A 20146-nucleotide genomic window follows, 5' to 3' on the forward strand; every position below is an offset into this window, starting at 1 on the left:
TGAACTTGTTCTAAACTCGGTCCACTTAAAAGTATAACGTTGCTTTTTATGGCATAGGAGAAATAAATGGTTTATTTCCTTTAACTTGTGGATAGAAATTTAATGCTTATGAATTTGATGGTATAGAATATATAATGTAATATATAGCATTTCATTATGGAACTGTCTTACATTAGGGTGCCTATGCTTCTTACAGGTAGATATGTCAGGGGGGCAGTTTGAGATGTATACATGTATCAACAAAAAGGTGAATGCAAATGAAAATGTAGAAACTGAATGTAATTATTTCCCATGTGCATTATAAGGAAACTGTTGAAAATTCTGATTTTGAAACAGGTGGACAAAAGGAGGTTCATTTAGAAATTTTTGAAACTTGAGAAGGTAGTCATGTCATTGTCTCTTAATTTTAACACTCCCTACATACACACAAAAGGATAATTAGAATTTCGTAAAATGTATGTGTTAAGGAATTGGAGTAATGAAAGATTGCATGTCTTTTGAACTTTTTGTTAAATTTTATAAATTTAATCAGTCAAAATCTGTATTTCATGCTAGATTTCTGAACATTATTTACTATGTGATACTTGAAATGAAGAAAATCACCAATTTCTGAAAGAAATCATAAAACTATATGTAAGAAGAGACAGATAAGTAATGTGTAGGTATTCATTTAGTAATGTAGAAACATAATTAAACTTTATTGTGAAAGCACCAATTAGTGTTATGTGAAAATAGCAATTTATTTTAAAATTCAGTAACAGTATACAGAATCACCAAATAACATTTACTGGCCATAGCAAAATTGCTCTTGAATTATTACCATGCATAATTCCTAGAGAAAGTCAGTTCCTTAGTTTTAAAATATGGATTGCATCATAAATCACATAAATTACCATTGGCTATTTAGCATTTTTTAATAAATTTCCAAATTTTTTTAATTCCAGAGTATCAATTGAGGGACATAATTTATTTCTTGGAGAAATGTAGCAGAAAAATATTTTTTTGCACAACAAAACTTTGAGAGACAAATCCCAATTTTGGCTTAATTTTCCATACTTAAATTCATATATCATGAGTATATGCTACCCAGATAAGTTTGTCTGACTGATAAAATACAAAACAAAGTTCATAATATCTTTAGCTTAAAGATCATATTTAATTTTAAATATTTTTCCCATCATATCTCATGTCACAAATGTACAGAGGAATAGCAGCTCAAGAAGCATCATGATTCTTAAAATTTAAAGAAATTCTTTAGGTTGGTTAATTTAGGCCCTTTAAAATAAAATAATCTTAATTTTAAAAAATCTCTGCTTTTACTATTGAATATCATTTTGCTAAGCAAGAGGAATAATAGATGTACACATTTATCAAATTTAATGAGCCTAACACATAGTTAAAATAATTTTATGTTTTCTAGAAAAGTCTAGCAGCTTACATTATTCATATCTTCAGGCTCATGTTATAATGCACTGTTTGGTATCAAAACCCTGCATGAAATACTGGTATTAATAGAATGTTTTTCAGGAAAATAGAAGTATATTAAAAATATAGGATAAACACCATTTATAGTTTAAAATGAAAGCTATTAAAAAGTCTGTAATTTTGTAATTTTTACTATGTTTCATAATAAAATTAGCCATTAAGTGTAAAAAGGCATCTCTCACTTATTGGGATATTAGATGTGGACACTCAAGTAGCTATTATAGGGAATGTTAGGGCTTTTTCTTGTTAGGACATTTTAAATTCTTTTCCTGTGGCCTAGAAAATGAAATTTAGTATTTTTTTCTTATTTCAAATATCCTAAGAAATGAAAATTTTGAAAAAAAATTTTGAAAAGAAAACTTATATTTTGAATAATATATATTTGGAAATTCAGAGAAAATGAAGTAATATTTAATTCTGGAATGCATCAAGACCATTTTTCTTTCTTCCTTGAATTGCACTTTTTCAGATAGCGTTTTTCATGTATTATGCATTCTATTAAAAATCTAGACTTCATCATTTTTATTGATATTGTGTATTTGGGGTCTTCAGTTAAAAGACCTTTTCTGCTAGCTTTGTTTTAGTTGTGTACTTTTCGAAGAGATTCCTTCTTTTTTTAATCTTTTCTATCTTTTCTTTCCCTGTCTTTTAGCCTCATAGTTCTAGGAGGCAGACTGAGGCAGGTTGTAGAGAAATTTCTGGACATGTTGTTAACATCTGACACAGTAAGTGAGAAAAAAACCAGCACAATCACTGGGCAGGTTCAAGGAGAACTGACAGCTCCTGGAGATGAAAAGTTTGTGTTTGCTAGTTGCTAGTTACCTGGTTAAATTCAAATCCATTCATTTCTCAGTTACTTGCTCCCTCTAAACCACTGTAATGCAAACCAAAAGGGAACCTTTATGGATGTTTTGTTGATCTGTGTAGATCGAGTGTATCTTTCGTTAGCCTTGTCTGACATTTTCCACAATGTTTTTAGTAGACAGCATTATATTATGTAAATATTTCTGGTTACTGTTTATGGAGATGGTTGCCTAAATTTCTCTTTGGATAAAGCCTTTAATGCATTCACCCATAATCCCTATAGAGGAGTTACTCAAGTTTGGGAAGTTTAGTGTTGCTCTTTGTACTTCAACTTTTAATATCAGAGCACATATTGAAACCATAAACACAATGAAAATTCAAAAAATATTCCGACCATATTAGAAGAATATACCCCCTCCTTTTTTTATCCTTAAAGAGCCAAGGGCGTGGGGAGTGGCAGGAAGAAACTTTCTTAAGATCTAAGCCCTGGACGCCATCCTGGGAGTGCTTAAAACCCTTAGAAACGTGCAACCTGAAGAACACCCCCTTTCGAAGTCTAAAACAATATTAGATTCCCAAAACGTATCGGCAAAGAAAGTCTTACCGTCAAACGCTTGCAGCAGGTTCCAGCTCAGACCCAGACTGAAAAGCTGAGCAGCTGGTGAACAAAAGTTTTAGCTTTTTTTTTTTTTTTTTTTAACGAAGTCTGCAAAACTAATTTCCCTCAAAATAGGGCTCAATTTCCGTTAAAGAAAGCAGCGCTTACAAATCTCAGAATTCCTGATCACCCCCACCCCATCCCACCTCAAAGCAATGGAAAACAATTCAAACTTTCACACGAATGTAAAGGTTTATTGAGAGGCCACTCTCCTGCAGTAGGGCTTAACAGACAGGGGAGATAGGCTGAAACCTGAGGGACGGGTTGAGGCAAAGGGTCTGCCTTGGGGAACACTTCTCAAAGATTAATCAATACTTTTTCCTAATTCAAACCAGATGGCTGGCCCAGTTTGTTGTCCTCATTAATCCCATTAACAACTTCAAAGACCTGGTCCCCAACCTCTGGACTCGTGAGACAATGAAAATAACGGGGTTACACTGCTGGTGGCATGTTTGGGGTCCTGGGCAGCATAGGTGAGAGACCGTTTTTCTGATACCACATGTCCCAAGCAAGACTTGACTGTTCCTGTAGTTCATTACATGCAGCTTGCTTGCCTTGTGTAAAGGACTCTGCCCCTAGCAGTGTCACCCCTCAAGCAAGTGGCAGTATTAAAACCCAGCCGCTGTTCATACTGATTCACCGGTGGCAAGTTTTCTAACTCATTTTGTATGATGCAAGAGTGTAACCAGGGAGATCTGAAGCAGCACCCATGTTTAGTGAACTTTGGGGGATACTGAAGTGTTAATATTTCCCAGTAAACGGAACCGTGGCGGTAGGCAGAGAGGCAGAAGAGGTGCCATTAGCTGATTTAATTTTGAGCTGAAGAGAGGGTGAATTTCTGAAGGGAGATGAGGGGACATGGGCTAGCTCCTGAGGTTTGGAAAGACTAGAAATGTGCTTGCAGTGTACACATCACGTGTGACCAGAAGGATATCGCTTTGGGTTTTCCTGACCGAAAAGTCTTGGGTTGACAAATGGCTAGTTTGACGTGGACCAGGCGAGCAAGGGAAAGGACATTGTGCAAAGCAGGAAGGGCACATTTAGAAAGCCAGAGAAGGAGCCCATCTGACACCACAGGTGAGGATGCCAGCCTCTCCGGACATCTGCAACTGTCGCCGCCCCTGGCTTTTGTCCCACCCACCCCACCAGGTCTGTCCCTTTTGGGCGCAGAGAATGGCCCTTTCCCACCCGCGGGCACTTCCCAGAAACCTCGGATGCCAGGTCCGAGCCCGTTAGCAGCTCACCCCGAGAAAACAGCTGCAAAAAGCTAGACGCGCCACTGAGCCCAGGGCACGAGTTGATGTGGAGTTTGAAAAACTTGTCTGAGCGCGCGCCAAACTCTGATCTTTTTTAACCTTAATCCTACTTCCTCTTTCGTGCTCCTCAAAAGCTAGGCGAAACCCTAGCTTTCCTGCAGGTGACAGTGCCCAAGTGGCACTGACAAGACAACTTTCTTAAGAGAAGTGAGCGTGTCGGACACTGGGTGCGGGGTTGGGGCTGGCGTGCACGGAGGAGCACAGTGGCCGACGGCGCCCGGAGAGGAGAGTCGCTGTCCGCCCGGGTGCGGGTTGAAGCGCCAGGCGCGCCGCTTGCAGCCTCGGCTGCTGGCGAGGGCGGGCGGGCGTGGACGCCCTGCGTACGTCCAGCCCGAGATAGGAAGTGGAACTGGGAGCGCGTGGCGCAGACTGAGCGGGAGTTTTGGAGGGAGTTTGCATGTGGTCAGCTCCGGGCTGCTAAGCCAGCCCCCAGCTCACATTACACTCTATTTATAACCTCTCAGAGCCGTTTCCCCCTGAAAGCCGTTCTCTGGGACCACCTTCTTTTGGCTTTAACCTCTCCTACTCTTGACATCTGAGTAGCTCGAAGGGAAGCTTCTCCAGGTCCGAGTGTTTATACGTAAAGGAGACTGGCCGCTAGGGCTCAGGACCGGGATTATCCAGGCTCTGCAGAAACGGCGGCTATTTAGGAGGGGGAAAACACACGATTTCCAGTGAAAAGTGACAGAGGTTGGTAGCGTTTGGAACCACCGTGAAGTCTTCTGCCTGGAACCCGAGACTTGCATGCTATGGAACACCCGCTCTTTGGCTGCCTGCGCAGCCCTCACGCCACCGCGCAAGGCTTGCACCCGTTTTCCCAGTCCTCTCTCGCCCTCCATGGAAGATCTGACCATATGTCCTACCCTGAGCTCTCCACTTCTTCCTCGTCTTGCATAATCGCGGGATACCCCAACGAGGAGGGCATGTTTGCCAGCCAGCATCACAGGGGGCACCACCATCACCACCATCATCACCACCACCACCACCAGCAGCAGCAGCACCAAGCTCTGCAAACCAACTGGCACCTTCCGCAGATGTCCTCCCCCCCGAGTGCGGCTCGTCACAGCCTCTGCCTCCAGCCGGATTCGGGAGGGCCCCCGGAGCTGGGGAGCAGCCCGCCGGTCCTGTGTTCCAATTCTTCCAGTTTGGGCTCCAGCACCCCGACCGGGGCCGCGTGCGCGCCAGGGGACTACGGCCGCCAGGCGCTGTCACCCGCAGAGGCGGAGAAGAGAAGTGGCGGCAAAAGGAAAAGCGATAGCTCAGGTAAGGGCGCACCGGGTACCGTTGGTGAAAGGGGGCGGGGAGATGACGGAGAAGATTCTCGCACTGTAGTGAGGCAGCAGGGAATACGGTATATGTCTTGCCGTCTCTGGCTCCCCGCCGCCAAATTCCGTGGGGCTGCTTTGGTCCTGTTATTTGGGGGCACGTGTTTCTCCAAGGGCAACACTGTAGCCAACAGCGCTAAGCTCTCCAAGGTTCAAACTAGTTTACCAGAGGGTTAAGAAAAAAGGACAAGTGACAGTATGTGAAATCGATTGCGAAGCGTGACCTTCCATCTGAGCGGTGAGGAGGGGAGTGCACCCTGGGATGCAGCGTCCGCTGGGCGTGCGTGCGGGTGCCGCTCCTTGACTTTTCCCTTGCAAGTTCCCGACTCGGAGTGGCTCGATTTTTCCCATCGTTAACTGGATTTCCAAATTATTGCACAATGTTTGGAACTTGCAGTGGAACTTGGCAGAGCGTATGAGGGGAAAAAAAAAAGTTTTACGTTTTTTAAAAAAAAATTATTATTCTGATTTCAGAGTTCTTTAAATAGGACCCTATTCCAAATGGTAAAAATTTCCCTTTCTTGGGGAGGAAGACAATCTAGGAATTCGGAGGATTTTCAGGAATGTATCAAAGAATGGTAAATAAATACATGTTCAGACTCTTGAAGAAAAACGATTTTTTTTTAAGAAAAACGATTTTTAATAGTAGTTGTATTCGTGTGGTGCTGATCTAAACAGAGAATCTGAGTTTCAGAAGTGGAAAGTAAAATATCCTTCGAGTCAGTTTTATTGAAGGCAATATTTGGAAACAAGCAGCAGCCGGCGTAGTGCTGGTTCTCTACGTGCTAGAGGCTGGTATGCGAGGGTGCACGCAGGAGGCGCTGATCTTCGTGGGGATAACTTGAGTAGCCACGCAAAAGGGAACCTTACCAAACGCAGATGCTTGAGAGCCCAGAGTGCCAAGTAAACTGTAGCAATCCCGAGAAACTAGTTTTTCGGGGAGCTCCTTAAAGCCCTAAACAATCTGTATCATCATGACATTGTTAAAAGAAACTTTACAATTAAGAGAGTTGTGCGTTTGTTTTCTGTAGCTATAGCGTATCCTGCGTTCCGTCTTTTAGGAAAGTGTCATTTTTACAATACAGTATTTACGTATTTTTCTTCCTTTGCGGAATTGGTTTAACAGTCCTAGAAGGTAACTACAGAGATTGATGTGAAGGATTGAAAAATGTTTGTTGTTCACAATGCTTTAGGTAAGAGCCCACATAAATGGCAATGATTGAGCTGCACTGATTTCATGTACCTTTGCAGCAGTGGTATCAGTTGTTCTTTAGCGTTAGTATGAGATGGATTCTTCTATCACAAATTTAAAATCTACTTTTACTTTCCAAGGTCAGGGGTGAACTTTTAATGCTCCATCACAAATTAGTTAATATCTAATGAAGTTACCAGCAGTATCATTCATTTTTAATGGTTTTTACTAACCATACATGAAACTCTCTTAAGACAGAGTTGAAAGGTTAACCATAGCCAAAAGTTTTCCATCTTAATTTCTTTAAAAAAAAAAAAATCACTTTTAAAAATACAATTTTCATTTCCTGAGCTCAGCATTTGATATCAATGTAACTTTTATGGAAGCAGATCCCAGTTCAGGTTGGTCAGTCCATTTTTGCAATCAACAGAGGCTCTTACTGTTCATTTTACTTTTTGCAGTGAAAAACCTGTGATGGACTATTCTTTTTGCTTCTGAACGGAATCAGTGTCCCTAAGCTTCTTAGGGTAAACCGAATTTTCATATAGGCACATATTATTTTGGTTCGGGGGAAACAAAAAAAGTGGGATCCAAGAACTGCTTCCCTTAAATTATTTTGATAGCAAGTTTCTTAAGGAAACTGGTTATTCTAATAGTACTATCGTTTGGTGGGAAATAACCATAAAACAAAGTAAGTTTATATTTACATGATGAAACTAATTAGAATACTGGGACATCAGCTACATATAGTCTTAATCCATTAGATCTTGAGTGGGAAATACAATTAGCCATCACCAAGGATAGAATCACTGGGGAGTTAGATTGAGTGTTTTCTATTCATGATGGGATATTTTGAAAGAACTTTTTGACTAACTAAAAGGAACTATCACAATGGGTTCCAGTTAAATATATGTGTACTCTTAAATATAATTTGGCAATCTCACTATTTGAGTTAATATTGTTAGATCTTTACATAGATTTAGATTCAAGATATCTTTCTCTTGTGATGTTTCAGTTGGTCTTCCATACTTATGTTTACACTTACTTCATTTCATAGTATTATAAGGGCAACCTGATCTAGCGGGAACTAAAGCAATGTAGAAAAGCATATAATTATGGCATATTATTAACACATGAATCTCTCCTTGCTTACTGCACTGTTTTAATATTTCAATATTTCCAAAAAATTACATTAATTTCTGAACTCTCAAAAGTTTAAAATTGTATTTGACGGAAGTCATACCATGCTTAGTAGAGTTTACTTATATTTTGTTAGGAAGTTTATAATTACTATGTACTTATGATTGAAAGTAAATATAGTACATAAATCCCAGATAAAGTCAGAACCAGAATTCTTTATCGTTACATATAATACCCAGATTATCTGTGTATGTGTACGTGTGCATGGCCCTGTGAAATTCAAAGAATTTTAAGCAACAGAAAATATTGAAAAATGTCCCAAATTTTTATCCATGGTAATGATGCTAAAGCTACAATGTGTAACATTTTCTAGTATGCCTTTACATGTATTTCTCCTCCCAAACACACACATATGCAAATCAAGAAGCCTAAGGGTCTAGAAACAAATATTTATGGACTTTGGGCTTCCATTATAGTTTATTGACAATTGAAAATAGCCAAGTTTAATGGAAAAGCACACTGTTATTTTTATACGTGTTAAACATTTTTGGAACTTTGAACCTGCTATGCTTTCCAGCATTATTAGCAAAGCCAACATCTGCGACATCTTCAAAGGAACTCTTAAAAATCAAAACTTTACAACTGCACTTAAAACAATCTATACAAAGCAGGTGATTCTGAAAAAAAATGTCTGTAAATAGTGTGAATTACTTGGCTTCAATTACATGTGATTGTTCTTCAAGCAAAGTAGTAATAGGTGTAAACTGTCCAGATTTAGCTAAAATAACCAAAACAGATTAGTCAATCTAACTTTAGTTTTTATGCAGGTAAAATACAGTATAAACATGTGAATATTTCTTATTCAAATTAGTTTAATGAATGTAAGTGTAAAAATCAAAATTACATTAAAAAGGAAGGAAGTGGTTTGGGAATGTGGATTTTACAAGGTTTTGAATAATATTAGATTCTTGTAAAATTGCAAATATTTATAGCTACAATATCATAAAATACTTGTTGTCAATTATATTTGTCTATATGCTTGGCTATGCAGAATGACAAACAAATATTACCATAATAAGCTGGAACTTAAATACAGAGGAATTTCTTCTCCACCGTAACTCTAATATTACATTGTAATTTTTTCTAGGTATTTCAATCATCATGTTTTCTGAAAGGAAAAAAATACTTTATTATTCATCTCTGTGTTACTGGATTAGGACTTTTCAGCATTTGCTTTAGAATTTAAAAAAAGAGTACTGGATCTTGATAATTATAGAGGACTACTGAACAAATTAAATATCTCAAATCTATGGAATAAAAAAAATGACAGTTAAGTCTTTTTCTTGGAGTGGTAGATCAATTTTAGGTGTGAACATTTTTAAATGGTGACCTGACATAAAAAAAAATTCTAAGTACCATTGACCTACATGAGTGTTTTCAAATGATTACACTCAAAAAAGTCAAGAGAAGCAGTCTTTTTAGAATTAAGGCGCTTTATTGTTGAAAGTTAGCAATGAATGGAAGGAAGAATGCAAATAAAAACAGAATTAGTTTTTAAGATCTTTGTAACTGTCTTTATTTATAGTTCCTCTGGAAAGGAAAAGCATTAAATACAAGGCATGGCTCGGCTAAAACTTTCATTTTGGTGGAAAACCCCGTAATGAATATTTAAAATTTTAATCTTACTTTATAGTAGCTATCAGTGGAAACCATTATGTTGACACCCCATAAGCTGATCTCTACTAATAAACTGAAAAAAACGTTTTAAGTATTACCCTGTTTTTCTTCTGTGCGATGTGAAAACATCGATCCTTCATCACAACATTGGCATTTATAATAACATAGTGTTTATTATAAGACCTCTAATAAATTAATTTTAAACAAAAATGAAATCACAAATGTGGATAAACTTTTTCATCAGATTCAGAGAAATTTGGGAAACTAATTCCATATTTAATAGAAAAATTAACTTTTTTTCATTTGAGAAATAACTTGTGGATGAACTAATAGCTGAATAATGTAAAAATTCACCACATATAAATCTATTTCATATACATGGCCTGGTATTGGTGCCAATTTTATTCATTTGCTATAGTTAAGATACACACACACACACACACACACACACACACACATATATGCTGGGCAATTTTATTAACTATATTAAAAATGGCAGCCAGAAACAAAGATGTGAAGACTTTTTAGATTTTCATTTCAAATGGGAAAGACCAATATAATACAATAATATATTCTGGCTTTTAGGACTTTTTCATTTAAGTAGTTTATTTATAAAACTTCAGACCATGGCTCTTTTCTAAGCATTCTATAATGATTATAAACATCTATAAATGATATATGCTAAGGATGGGAAATTATTAGAAAACAAAATATTTTCAGGAATTCCTTACTTAATATTTGTTGAGTTAATAGTTGTAGGTGATTTATCTCTCTCAATTTTTTGTATTTTTGTTATAATGATTTTTATAATAATAAGACATTTTCTGGGAAAGTATATTAGCACATGAAGTGAGACTATCAGGAGTAGCATTTTTTCCACCTTGATTGAAATCATAAAATAAGAAGGATTAATTCTTGAGTGCCCAGTTAAATTACATTTCCTGCATTATGGTACTGGTGACTGATTCTAGAGGTTAAAATAAAAATAAAATTTTAAAAGGATGAAATACAAACCAGGACCAAAGTCCACAAATTAGAAATTGAGGTAGGTATGATGTATTTCCTCTTTAATGTATTTAAGAAATAAAACACCTTTTATTGTCACAGCTTATTTTTCTGGATTATGTGTTTTAGTCATTAAGGTGCCTTAGTTATCAATGACAGTCTTTCTTTCTGTAAAGAAAATGAAGCACTAACAACTTTCCTATTTTTGTTATGATGCTCTTATGATTGTTGGAACAGCTATATTAAACTGAAACCTCTAAGTAGGGATGGAGGAACACAGTCAAGAAAAGTTACTTGTAACACTCTATCATAGTCATCCGTGAGGTTCAAAATCCAACTGGCGAAAACCTTGCAGGGTATTTTATTGCTCGCATGGAGTAAAACGTACAACGGTAAAGGTCATTTAGGTCTCAGCCTTCAATTTGCCATTACCAATGTTGAAGCAGAATTAATTTAAATCTAATGTCCTTTTCTCTGATGGTTTTCATTTACATTATAAAAGCGTAGGGCATTTATTTGCCCATAAGAAGTTGTGTTAGTATTTTAAGATACAAAATAACCAGTAAATTTCAGATATAGTTTTTATATTTCAGAATAAGCATTTCTATTTAAAACCTTTTGGCATATTAATTACTAAATTAACAGAAAATTACTAGTAAGAGTATACATTCATATGTGGTTGAATGGGTCAATTATTAATTTTCCCTGGAATTTTAAATATGCAGTAAAAAAGTCTCCAGTTATTCACGAAACTTTCATTTATAATGTTACATTTTCCACAGCAATATAATACTTCTTAATTTACATGTTACTCTCTGTAATATGTGTACTGTGTGTTGTGATCCTGCTTCTTGTAGGATTCTGAAAATATTCTAGGATACCTTTTTTGATCTTTTACATGTGCACATGAACAAGACTCATCAGGTGAAATCTGTACTATATGCATACATTCTTGGAAAGTTTGTGTGAAAGAGAGGAAAATACTTTCAGTAATAATCAGTTCTCTCTATCCTATATTAAAAAATGAACAAATCGGATCTTTAACTTACATGATATTATTGCTATGCTTCTTTAAAAAGTTAGCATCTCCTAAAAGTTTAATGATTCTAAAATATTTGTGTATTTTGGTGACTCAGTTCTTACATCCTTGGATTTACTGTAAATATAACTTAAGTTTACAGGATAGTAAGTTATAGTGGTAAAAACATAGGGTTTTGTTGAAAGATTTCAATTAAAAATTATTGCTCTTCAGAATTTTATAGAATCAACTCATATTTGAATGTTTCAAATGTATTTAAGTGTTCTCTTTGTTTTCATAAGCTTTCTTTCTAAGAAATTTCAGGTATGTTTCTTGAATTTTGGATAAACTAGATTGGCTGAAATTATGAATATAAGTTTATTCTTCATAGTTTTCAGTTCCTACTACGTTTCAATAGAAAGGTTAGTGGTGAGAAGAAAACAAGGAGGGAGATAAATTATCTAGGACATGGCAGTTATTCTTAAAGCATCCTTTAAAATAATCTTCTTCTATAAAGATACATTCAGATACACATACGTAATAATAGATAGACTTCCAGTCTCTTGATAAAAGATCATCTGAAGTAGACCATTCACATCAGAGACCTCAATATAACGTTACATGTTCCGGTGAGAAAATAAAATATTAGGTTTGAAGCATATACAGCTGTGTAGAGAGTCCACCAGGCTGAGGCTGGTAATCAGTGATAGTCATTAAAGTCAAATCTGCCAACTCCCCTGCAGTTTTTGTTTTCTTTTGTTTTTCTCTTCCACTCGCTCATTATTCTTCACACACTTCGAGAGATCCCATAATGCTCTAAGAGAAGAAAACCCCTCAGCTATCTTACATGACTATGGGCAAGAAAATGATTAAGATGAAGTCATCTCTCTCTCAGGCTCTGCGGAAACGTAGAGGAGGGTCCAGCTTAGGCGGGTGGATGCCAGTAGAATTTTAAAGGCCTGGAATTTTGCTCTTAAAACTTTGCCAGAAATGACACCCAAACAAAACTTATTTTTGCAAAGTGATAGTTATTTGCAAATGTAGTGGTGAAATGTATTCAGTGTCTGTAGAGGCGTCTTCTTATATTGTCTGCACTGCATAGTAAACTCGTAGATGATCATTCTTAGCATCCTGAAAAACTAGCAAAATAAACTGAAGTGTATTCTTATTAGTCAAAAAAAAAAAAAGTACAATGGGCAATGGCTCTTATCAAATGAACAGTGAACACCAAGCAAATTTCACAAATTGATTTTATTTTGAGAGCTAAAACATGGAGTTCAGGAAAATAGAATTGTGTCATCAGAAAGTTAGTGGGAAGTAAACAGATAAAATGTAGCTTTGATTTTGTAGGATGCCAATAATTTAACAAATGGCTTTCACATTTTGAAAACCATGTAAAGAGAGCTCTACAGTTAACTGGGTAGATTGAAATTAAGTGACATCTCTCCTTATTTAATATTTTTCAAATGTAAAATGAGCTCTCAGCATGTTTACTGCCTTTAACAATTAAAATCTGCCCAACTACAGGCTACATTCACTTTGGGATTTTTCTAAAATTTGAAACACAAACAGATCTGGATGCGTTAAAGTAGAGAGCATCTAGAAGTAAGCTTTTGAGACAGATTGAAATGACAGGAAAGCCAGAGGTTAGGAGTCCAAATCTGGGGTCCTGCTGCTGCCCACATTTCCAGGATTATCATCTTTTGGATGCTCACCATCAGAATTCAGGGAATTACATACATCTTTTCTTCTAGAACTGTTCTTTGCTCTTAGACGTTGACCTCTACCAAATTCATTCTTGAATACTCAGATATTTGGGAAAATAAAAAGTAACAGAAACACTGTGTGTGTGTAATTGTTTAGCTTACTTAGCCATTAGTTGATAAATCCTAAAGGATCTATCTTATTGATTAGTCATCCTATCAGACAAGGAAATAGTTGTCACACTCAAAGGGATAACTGAAGATAGAGTTTGATGATGACCATTTGAGGGTGAGCAGTTGGTAGGGGAGAAACAGGAAATGGTCAGTCATCCAGGGTCTGCCTACATTTGGAAAACATTAGCTCCTCTAAACCTGAGGTGGCAAATAAAGGGAGCTATTACAAGAATCCAGAATCTAACAAGAGCAGCCGGACAGAAGCCTTCTGGCAAAGTGGGGATCTCAGGTGGAGGATTGCAGCTGATATAAAATAGCATCCAGTAAACTATCTCCGTGCCATCCAGTCTCCTTTTGTTACCTCCCATTGGCCAAATATAATCAGAAGACAGTGAAGAGACCACACTAGTCTTGGTAATTAAATCCATGGAAGTCAAAAAGGAATGCCGGCTACAGGAGAGAAAGACTAATAGTAAATCTGAACCCAATGTCTTGCTAGCTGTGAATCAACTTCCCTGTTTCTTAGTTTTCTAAACATCAAAGCAAGTTAATAAGCATAAAGCCCTTAGAACAGCGTCTGTGTCAGTAAGTGTTGTTATTTTTATCATGTATCAGTGTAGATGCAATTTTGTCATGGGCGTGCCCATCTGAAAACAATCTTCGTCTTACGTTGCCTGTTTATTTGTATTTTACCGCTAATATTGCTGTGGGAAGTATTGCTTGCCTAAAAGCTTGCTGAAGATTTAAAATAATGTGCCACTGCCACTAGAATTGTTAAGTCCCATGCTGTTTTCCTGAAATGTAGAGTGAGTTTGAGACCAAGTAGTGTAGGATACTCAAGTCTCTTTCACTTAATCACCCTTAAGATTCCCATTCCATAGTGTCTTTTGCTTGGGCATCTCCTAACCTCCTTTCTCAGGTGTCTCCTGCCACTTTTCCATCAAACACTTCCTTTCAAGAGGAAAAAAGGAGCATTTAGTCAAAAGGGAACGGAACTTAAACCAAGGGGATTTGAATGTTATAGTGAAATTTCAGGTCTCTGTTTTCAGATGTTAACTAGGAGAATATAGGTATGACATTTTTTCCTGCCATGTTATGAAGTTTATTGCGGAGAGAATATATGTATTATATCTCCTTGTTATTTTTGGTGGTTTCATTTGGAGACCTTTAGGAATGGTAAATATGCAGATACCACTAAAAGCTAAGACTGTATTATATCCCTCATAAAATGCATAGAAACAGTTTTATTGGATACTTTTGTTTTTTATAGAAAGAGGCAATATTTTTACTTACTTGCATATTTATTTATATTTAATACATTTTTGAGAACTATAGACTACTCACCTGAGTAACAAGTCCTCGATGACTGGCTGATTTCACTCTGGTAAGCTTAATTACCTCTCCTACACCCACAGTTCAGTGTGAGGAATTCCAGACAAGTACTTTAGGGAAATTTTATTATATTTGATGGTCTGAGGCAGTTGCTTTTGAATAAGTAGTCGAATCAAATACTGTATTGAGATTCTAAATGCCAGAGTTAACACTTCAAAGTTCCTAGATTCAAAGCAATTAAATCCTTAAAATTAGAGAATTTCAAATCACTAGTGATTAGTTCTCTGCTGGATAATGAAAGGGCTGGGAGGGAGCAGGGAGAGAGGTAGAGGAAGAAGAACAGAATATTAAATGTTCCATGCTACACTGCAGTGATAAGAAAGGGCAAATGGCATTGTCTAGTTCATTATTCTTTGGTATCAAGGTAGGCTTGATTGGTCGATTTTCTTAATGAGTTGTGATCTTTAATATTTAAATGGATCATTAGAATCTGAATTATCAAGGCACTAAAAGACTCCCAAGGCATCACCCAGTTCAATGAATGTATTTCCTAGATGAGAGAATGTGCCCAGGGAAATTAAGTAACGTCTGTCCATTCAGCCAAGTAGTGGAAGCTGAACTTTCATATCCTGACTTCAGCCTAGTGCCCTTAAAAGGAAAATCTCATAAAATATTTTTTTTTTTTTTTTTTAAATTTTATTTGACAGAGAGAGAGAAATCACAAGTAGGCAGAGAGGCAGGCAGAGAGAGAGAGGGGAGAAAGCAGGTTCCCTGCGGAGCAGAGAGCCCGACGTGGGGCTCGATCCCAGGACCCTGGGATCATGACCTGAGTCAAAGGCAGAGGCTTTAACCCACTGAGCCACCCAGGCGCCCCATCATAAAATATTTTGAAACCTTAAGTTTTTAGTCTCCCCAATAAAAATAAATTTCAGCATCATTTAAAATGTTGGCTACTGCTTTTGAGTGAATAAAATGGAATTTGACAAAGTGCTTCTCTTGGGTGTAAACTGCCTCTCTCTAAATCTGGTTTTATAGTTACCTCAGTTGCTTTTCATTCTTGTTTTATGAATATAAACACTGTTATACTTTCTTAGCTTTGGTTTTCTAATGACATAGTTCTTGTTATCAATTACCAATTTTCCTGTATATCTTTAACACCTCCTACAATAAACCATAGCATTTTAAAGTTCAGTATTTGGTACGGTGCAGATGGACTTTGCTGTATTATATCTCTAAATAATAGATATTTATATAACAGAATCATATTTTGGATAGCCATTTGTGAATTGAAGAATCTGTTTTCTGTTTTAAAATTTTTAATTTAACTCAAGTGAATTTTGCTAAGTTGAGCTTTACTTAAAAAGTATTTGCTCTTTTGTGTTCAAAGTAATGAATAGCTACAAGTAGACACCAAGCAACTCTCCCTTAAATCATTAACTTTATCTCCATTCTTAGAAAAGTATTGATCTTAGTTTTGATTTGAATGCAGTCTTCTTGCGTAGAAGATACTCAGAAATATTAGTGGTTGGCCATTTAGCTCTGGCTAACGAGTTGTATCTTTCTTGTTTCTCGTCCTTTCCTGCCCACACCCATCTTCCCCACAATCTCTAAATACCAGACCCATCTGCTCCTCCCCAAATCATTGAACCACACAACCTTTGGATCACTCTGACACCAACCTTTCGAGACGATTCCAGAATCTTCAGTTTTTACTGGACCCTTAAAACACAAAATTAAGCATCAAAAATATAGTTGGTTCATTCAAGAAGTTTTATTTTCCTTTTTTTCTCTAAACACAGCACCATTTTCAAAATAATAAAACATGATCCCTCTTTTATGTAGTTAATTTTAATTTATATTCAGAATGCTTTCACATTAATCACCTCAATTGATAATTTCTCCTTTTCTACTAGACTTATATTCAGGACTCAGTTGTGCAGCCTCTTCCTACACAGCTTGGCCCAAATCCATTCTATTTCACATTCTTCTGTATTTTTTTTTCTTCTCTATTTGTACTTTGATGTCCTTTGCACTTAGTTTAGTTTTCTTTCTTGGACTCCTGATACAGCTCTCTTCTGAGTATCTTTTTTTTTATCCCTTTTTTAATCTCTCTCTTTTTTTTAAATCTCTTTTTGTGTTTCCCTAATGAAATCCTGTATTCAGCATATAGTAATATTTGATTCTCACTCCTCTTCTTCTTGGAACTCTACATCAAACTGAAATTATTTCATACTTATAATATGAATGTTTAATTATAGGCTTTGATGCATAAGGCACATGGTGTGGCTAATATCCATCAATGATGGACTACTAGATTTAACTTGTAGTGTTTCTTGTGTGCAACCAAATTTTGCTTACTATCATATGTACATAACATATAATTAGATCTAACATATGATAATATGTCTTAGAATCTCAGATGTATTATATATATAACCACATAGATATTTAAAGTAGTGCTTTTCTGACAAAGTGATCTTTTTTTTTAAGTCTTTGGAGCACAATGCCCAGCATTTGGGTTAGTTTAAGACAGTGTTCTCGTACTCCTTATGGGGGGACCTAAATATTTATATGTCATCATAGCTGCATTCAAGAAGTTTTCCACAAGATTTTCTGTATCTCCCATTTAGTTAAGAACTCCTCATGATAGGCAACGTATTACTTACTGTCTAACTTCCTTTGGTAGGATTTAGGGCTGTATATTAAGCGGCTTCCCGCTGAAGTCTCCCAACACATTCATTACAGCCTCTATTGATCAGCTGGGGCAGTTTTGTTGTTATTGGTTTTTCTTTTATTTTAACCAATATTTCTTCAGTAAACTTATTTATACCTACCCTCTTAAAAAAACCTTTATATTTTGAGAAAATTATAAATTCACATGCCTTTTATAAGAAATAATATAGAGATCTCATTTACCCTTTACCCATTTTCCCCCCGTGGTAATATCTTGCATAGTAATAAGACACTGCCTTAACCAGAAAACTGATACTGGTACATCCACTAATCTTATTCACATTTCACTAGTTTTACTTGCACTTATGTGTGTGTGTATTCATCTCTTTGCTGTCTGCCAGGTATATTTTGTATTTTGATCCCATAGCCTGCAATAGCTTTTATCAGTACATATCCATTGTTTTCATTAAAAGCTGGCTTATGACACCCTCTCAGGTCACTACCACTTTGTGCTAATCATTGCATTTCCCTTACCACATTAATGTCTATATATTGCATAATAATACACTTAAATTTTGCCTTGAGGTTCTCTTTGGTATTCTATTTCACATCTCCTGTCTTGAATTTGAATCACAGGCACTCCCTAAGGAAAAGTCAGTGTCCTCTTTGTCTTTTAGTGTGATATCCAGGATCAGTTTAGGTATGCAGACAGAAGTCTTTGGTAAATCCTATCTGTGGCATAGACAATGCTTCACTAATGAGAATGAATTATCTGTATTAGGGGTTTTTTGGAATTCTTGGTTCCAGGCCTTCAGTAGTAGGGCGAATTTGGAAGATTCTTGGGCAGTCCATAGGAGAGTTTAGTGAATATAAAGCCTAAGTAATGATCTGTTTGTTTCTGCTTGACTTGTATGGATGCTTTCTAAGATCAAATACCTGTAAGTGTGTGGTATAGAGTTACCACTCGTGAATAAATCAAGACAAAAAAAAATGCATTTATTAAAAACTTTATCATAAATCAATAAAAACATCCTGCATTTTAAAAGTTAAAGTGTCTGTATTTTCAGCAGTCCAGTGATTGTTAAACCTAGCTTCCGGTTAATTAATGTATAGGAATGCCTCATTCCGTTATTTTTGGGTGCAACATGAGATTCTACATGATGTTATGCCATACATTGTTGAGCTTCTGCACATAACAGTCAACCAAGTAAGTCTATTTAACATGTCTGTCCAAGAAAGCCCTAAACTTGAAATCACTGGGCAGTTGGAAAAAATATAGAATATTAATTGATCTGCATTGTTGTGTTTGGTAGTGGCACAAATAGTTGGTGATGTGTGAAAGAAAAATGGGTTATTTTCATATGCCTTTTTATGAGGACATTGTTGCAATGATGCTGATTCAATCCACAATGCCTTGGATCCTGCTTTGAACGTGATCGGCTAACCATATTCAAACAGGGCTACCCGATGAGAAAATGTGGATCAACACTGACAAGTGGCCTGGTTCTTAAGGAAAAAGCAATGATAGTGAGGGGCCGGCAAGTTAAATAACTCATCTCTTTTGCAGTTCTGAGTTTAGTCACATATCATATAAACTAATGAAGGGAAGGTTCGCAATAAGCCTCCCTGTGGAGTGAGTTAGCTTTTATTTCTGTAAAAGAGTTCAAATTAATCCATATTGTGATTCACTTTGATGATTTTTTAAAAATTATGTTATCCATGACTCTGCTATTGATTCTGTTTCAACAATTCCTTCATTTCATAAAGAAAAATAACTTGCAATGTCACCTTGCTTCTGATCTTTTTTATCAACATGGAATCATAAGATTACATTATTCAGAACAGTAACTCAACACTGACATTACACTGGAATGACTGGGGCAGTCTTAAAAAATACTGTTGCTTCATAGATCATGATTAAGTTAATCTAGAGTAGAGCTGGAATTTTTTAAATTTTAAGAGAAAATTACAACATTTAAAGAATAGAGAAAATCATATAACAAACACTCATTTGTCCACTTGTTCAGTATTTATCAACACATGGCAACACATCTCATTTATACCATCCCACTCCTCCTTTGCCTTGTTTTAATTATTACTACTTTTTAAAGATTTTATTTATTTATTTGAGAGAGAGAGAGAGAACACGAGTGGAGTGAGGGGCAGAGGGAGAAGCAGACTCCCCACTGAGCAGGGAACTGGATGCAGGGCTCCATTCTGGAGTCCTGGGATCATGACCTGAGCCGAAGGCAGATGCCTAACCGACTGAGCCACCCACACACCCTTATAATTTTGAAACGAATCTCAGATATCTTATTTCATCTGGACATTGGTATTTTTAAAAAGTCCCAAGTGATTCTGGATTGAGATTGGGAATTACTGGCTTAGAATATTGTTATTAGGTTGAAAAGTTCTAAGAAGCTTGACTTTATAAGTTCTTTATAAGTTCTAAGAAGCTTGGACTTTATATTCTAAATCTTACCCTTTTCTGCACATGGAGAGCAATGTTAGACCTGGTTGCTCATAAAAAATTATAGATTTACTAAAAATGGCCATTTGTGTGACTATATCACCAATAATCATAATACTTTTCTATGCTGTGTAGTGTGGTAATCACTAACCACATATGGCTATTTAAATTTTA

At 36.4% G+C, this 20146-nt stretch overlaps 1 protein-coding gene across 1 annotated transcript in view; it reads left to right on the plus strand.

Moving 5' to 3' along the window:
* Window positions 1-4256: 4256 nt before the first annotated feature.
* The window catches only part of MEOX2 (mesenchyme homeobox 2), a 63492-nt gene continuing 47602 nt past the window's right edge, over window positions 4257-20146 (plus strand). The window contains exon 1 of the mRNA XM_032305084.1: window positions 4257-5526. Coding sequence (XP_032160975.1) covers window positions 5013-5526 — 514 coding nt within the window. The 5' untranslated portion in view covers window positions 4257-5012. The remainder of the gene's footprint in view (window positions 5527-20146) is intronic.

This window comes from Mustela erminea, chromosome 11, assembly GCF_009829155.1.
Source record: "Mustela erminea isolate mMusErm1 chromosome 11, mMusErm1.Pri, whole genome shotgun sequence".
Classification (NCBI taxonomy): domain Eukaryota; kingdom Metazoa; phylum Chordata; class Mammalia; order Carnivora; family Mustelidae; genus Mustela; species Mustela erminea.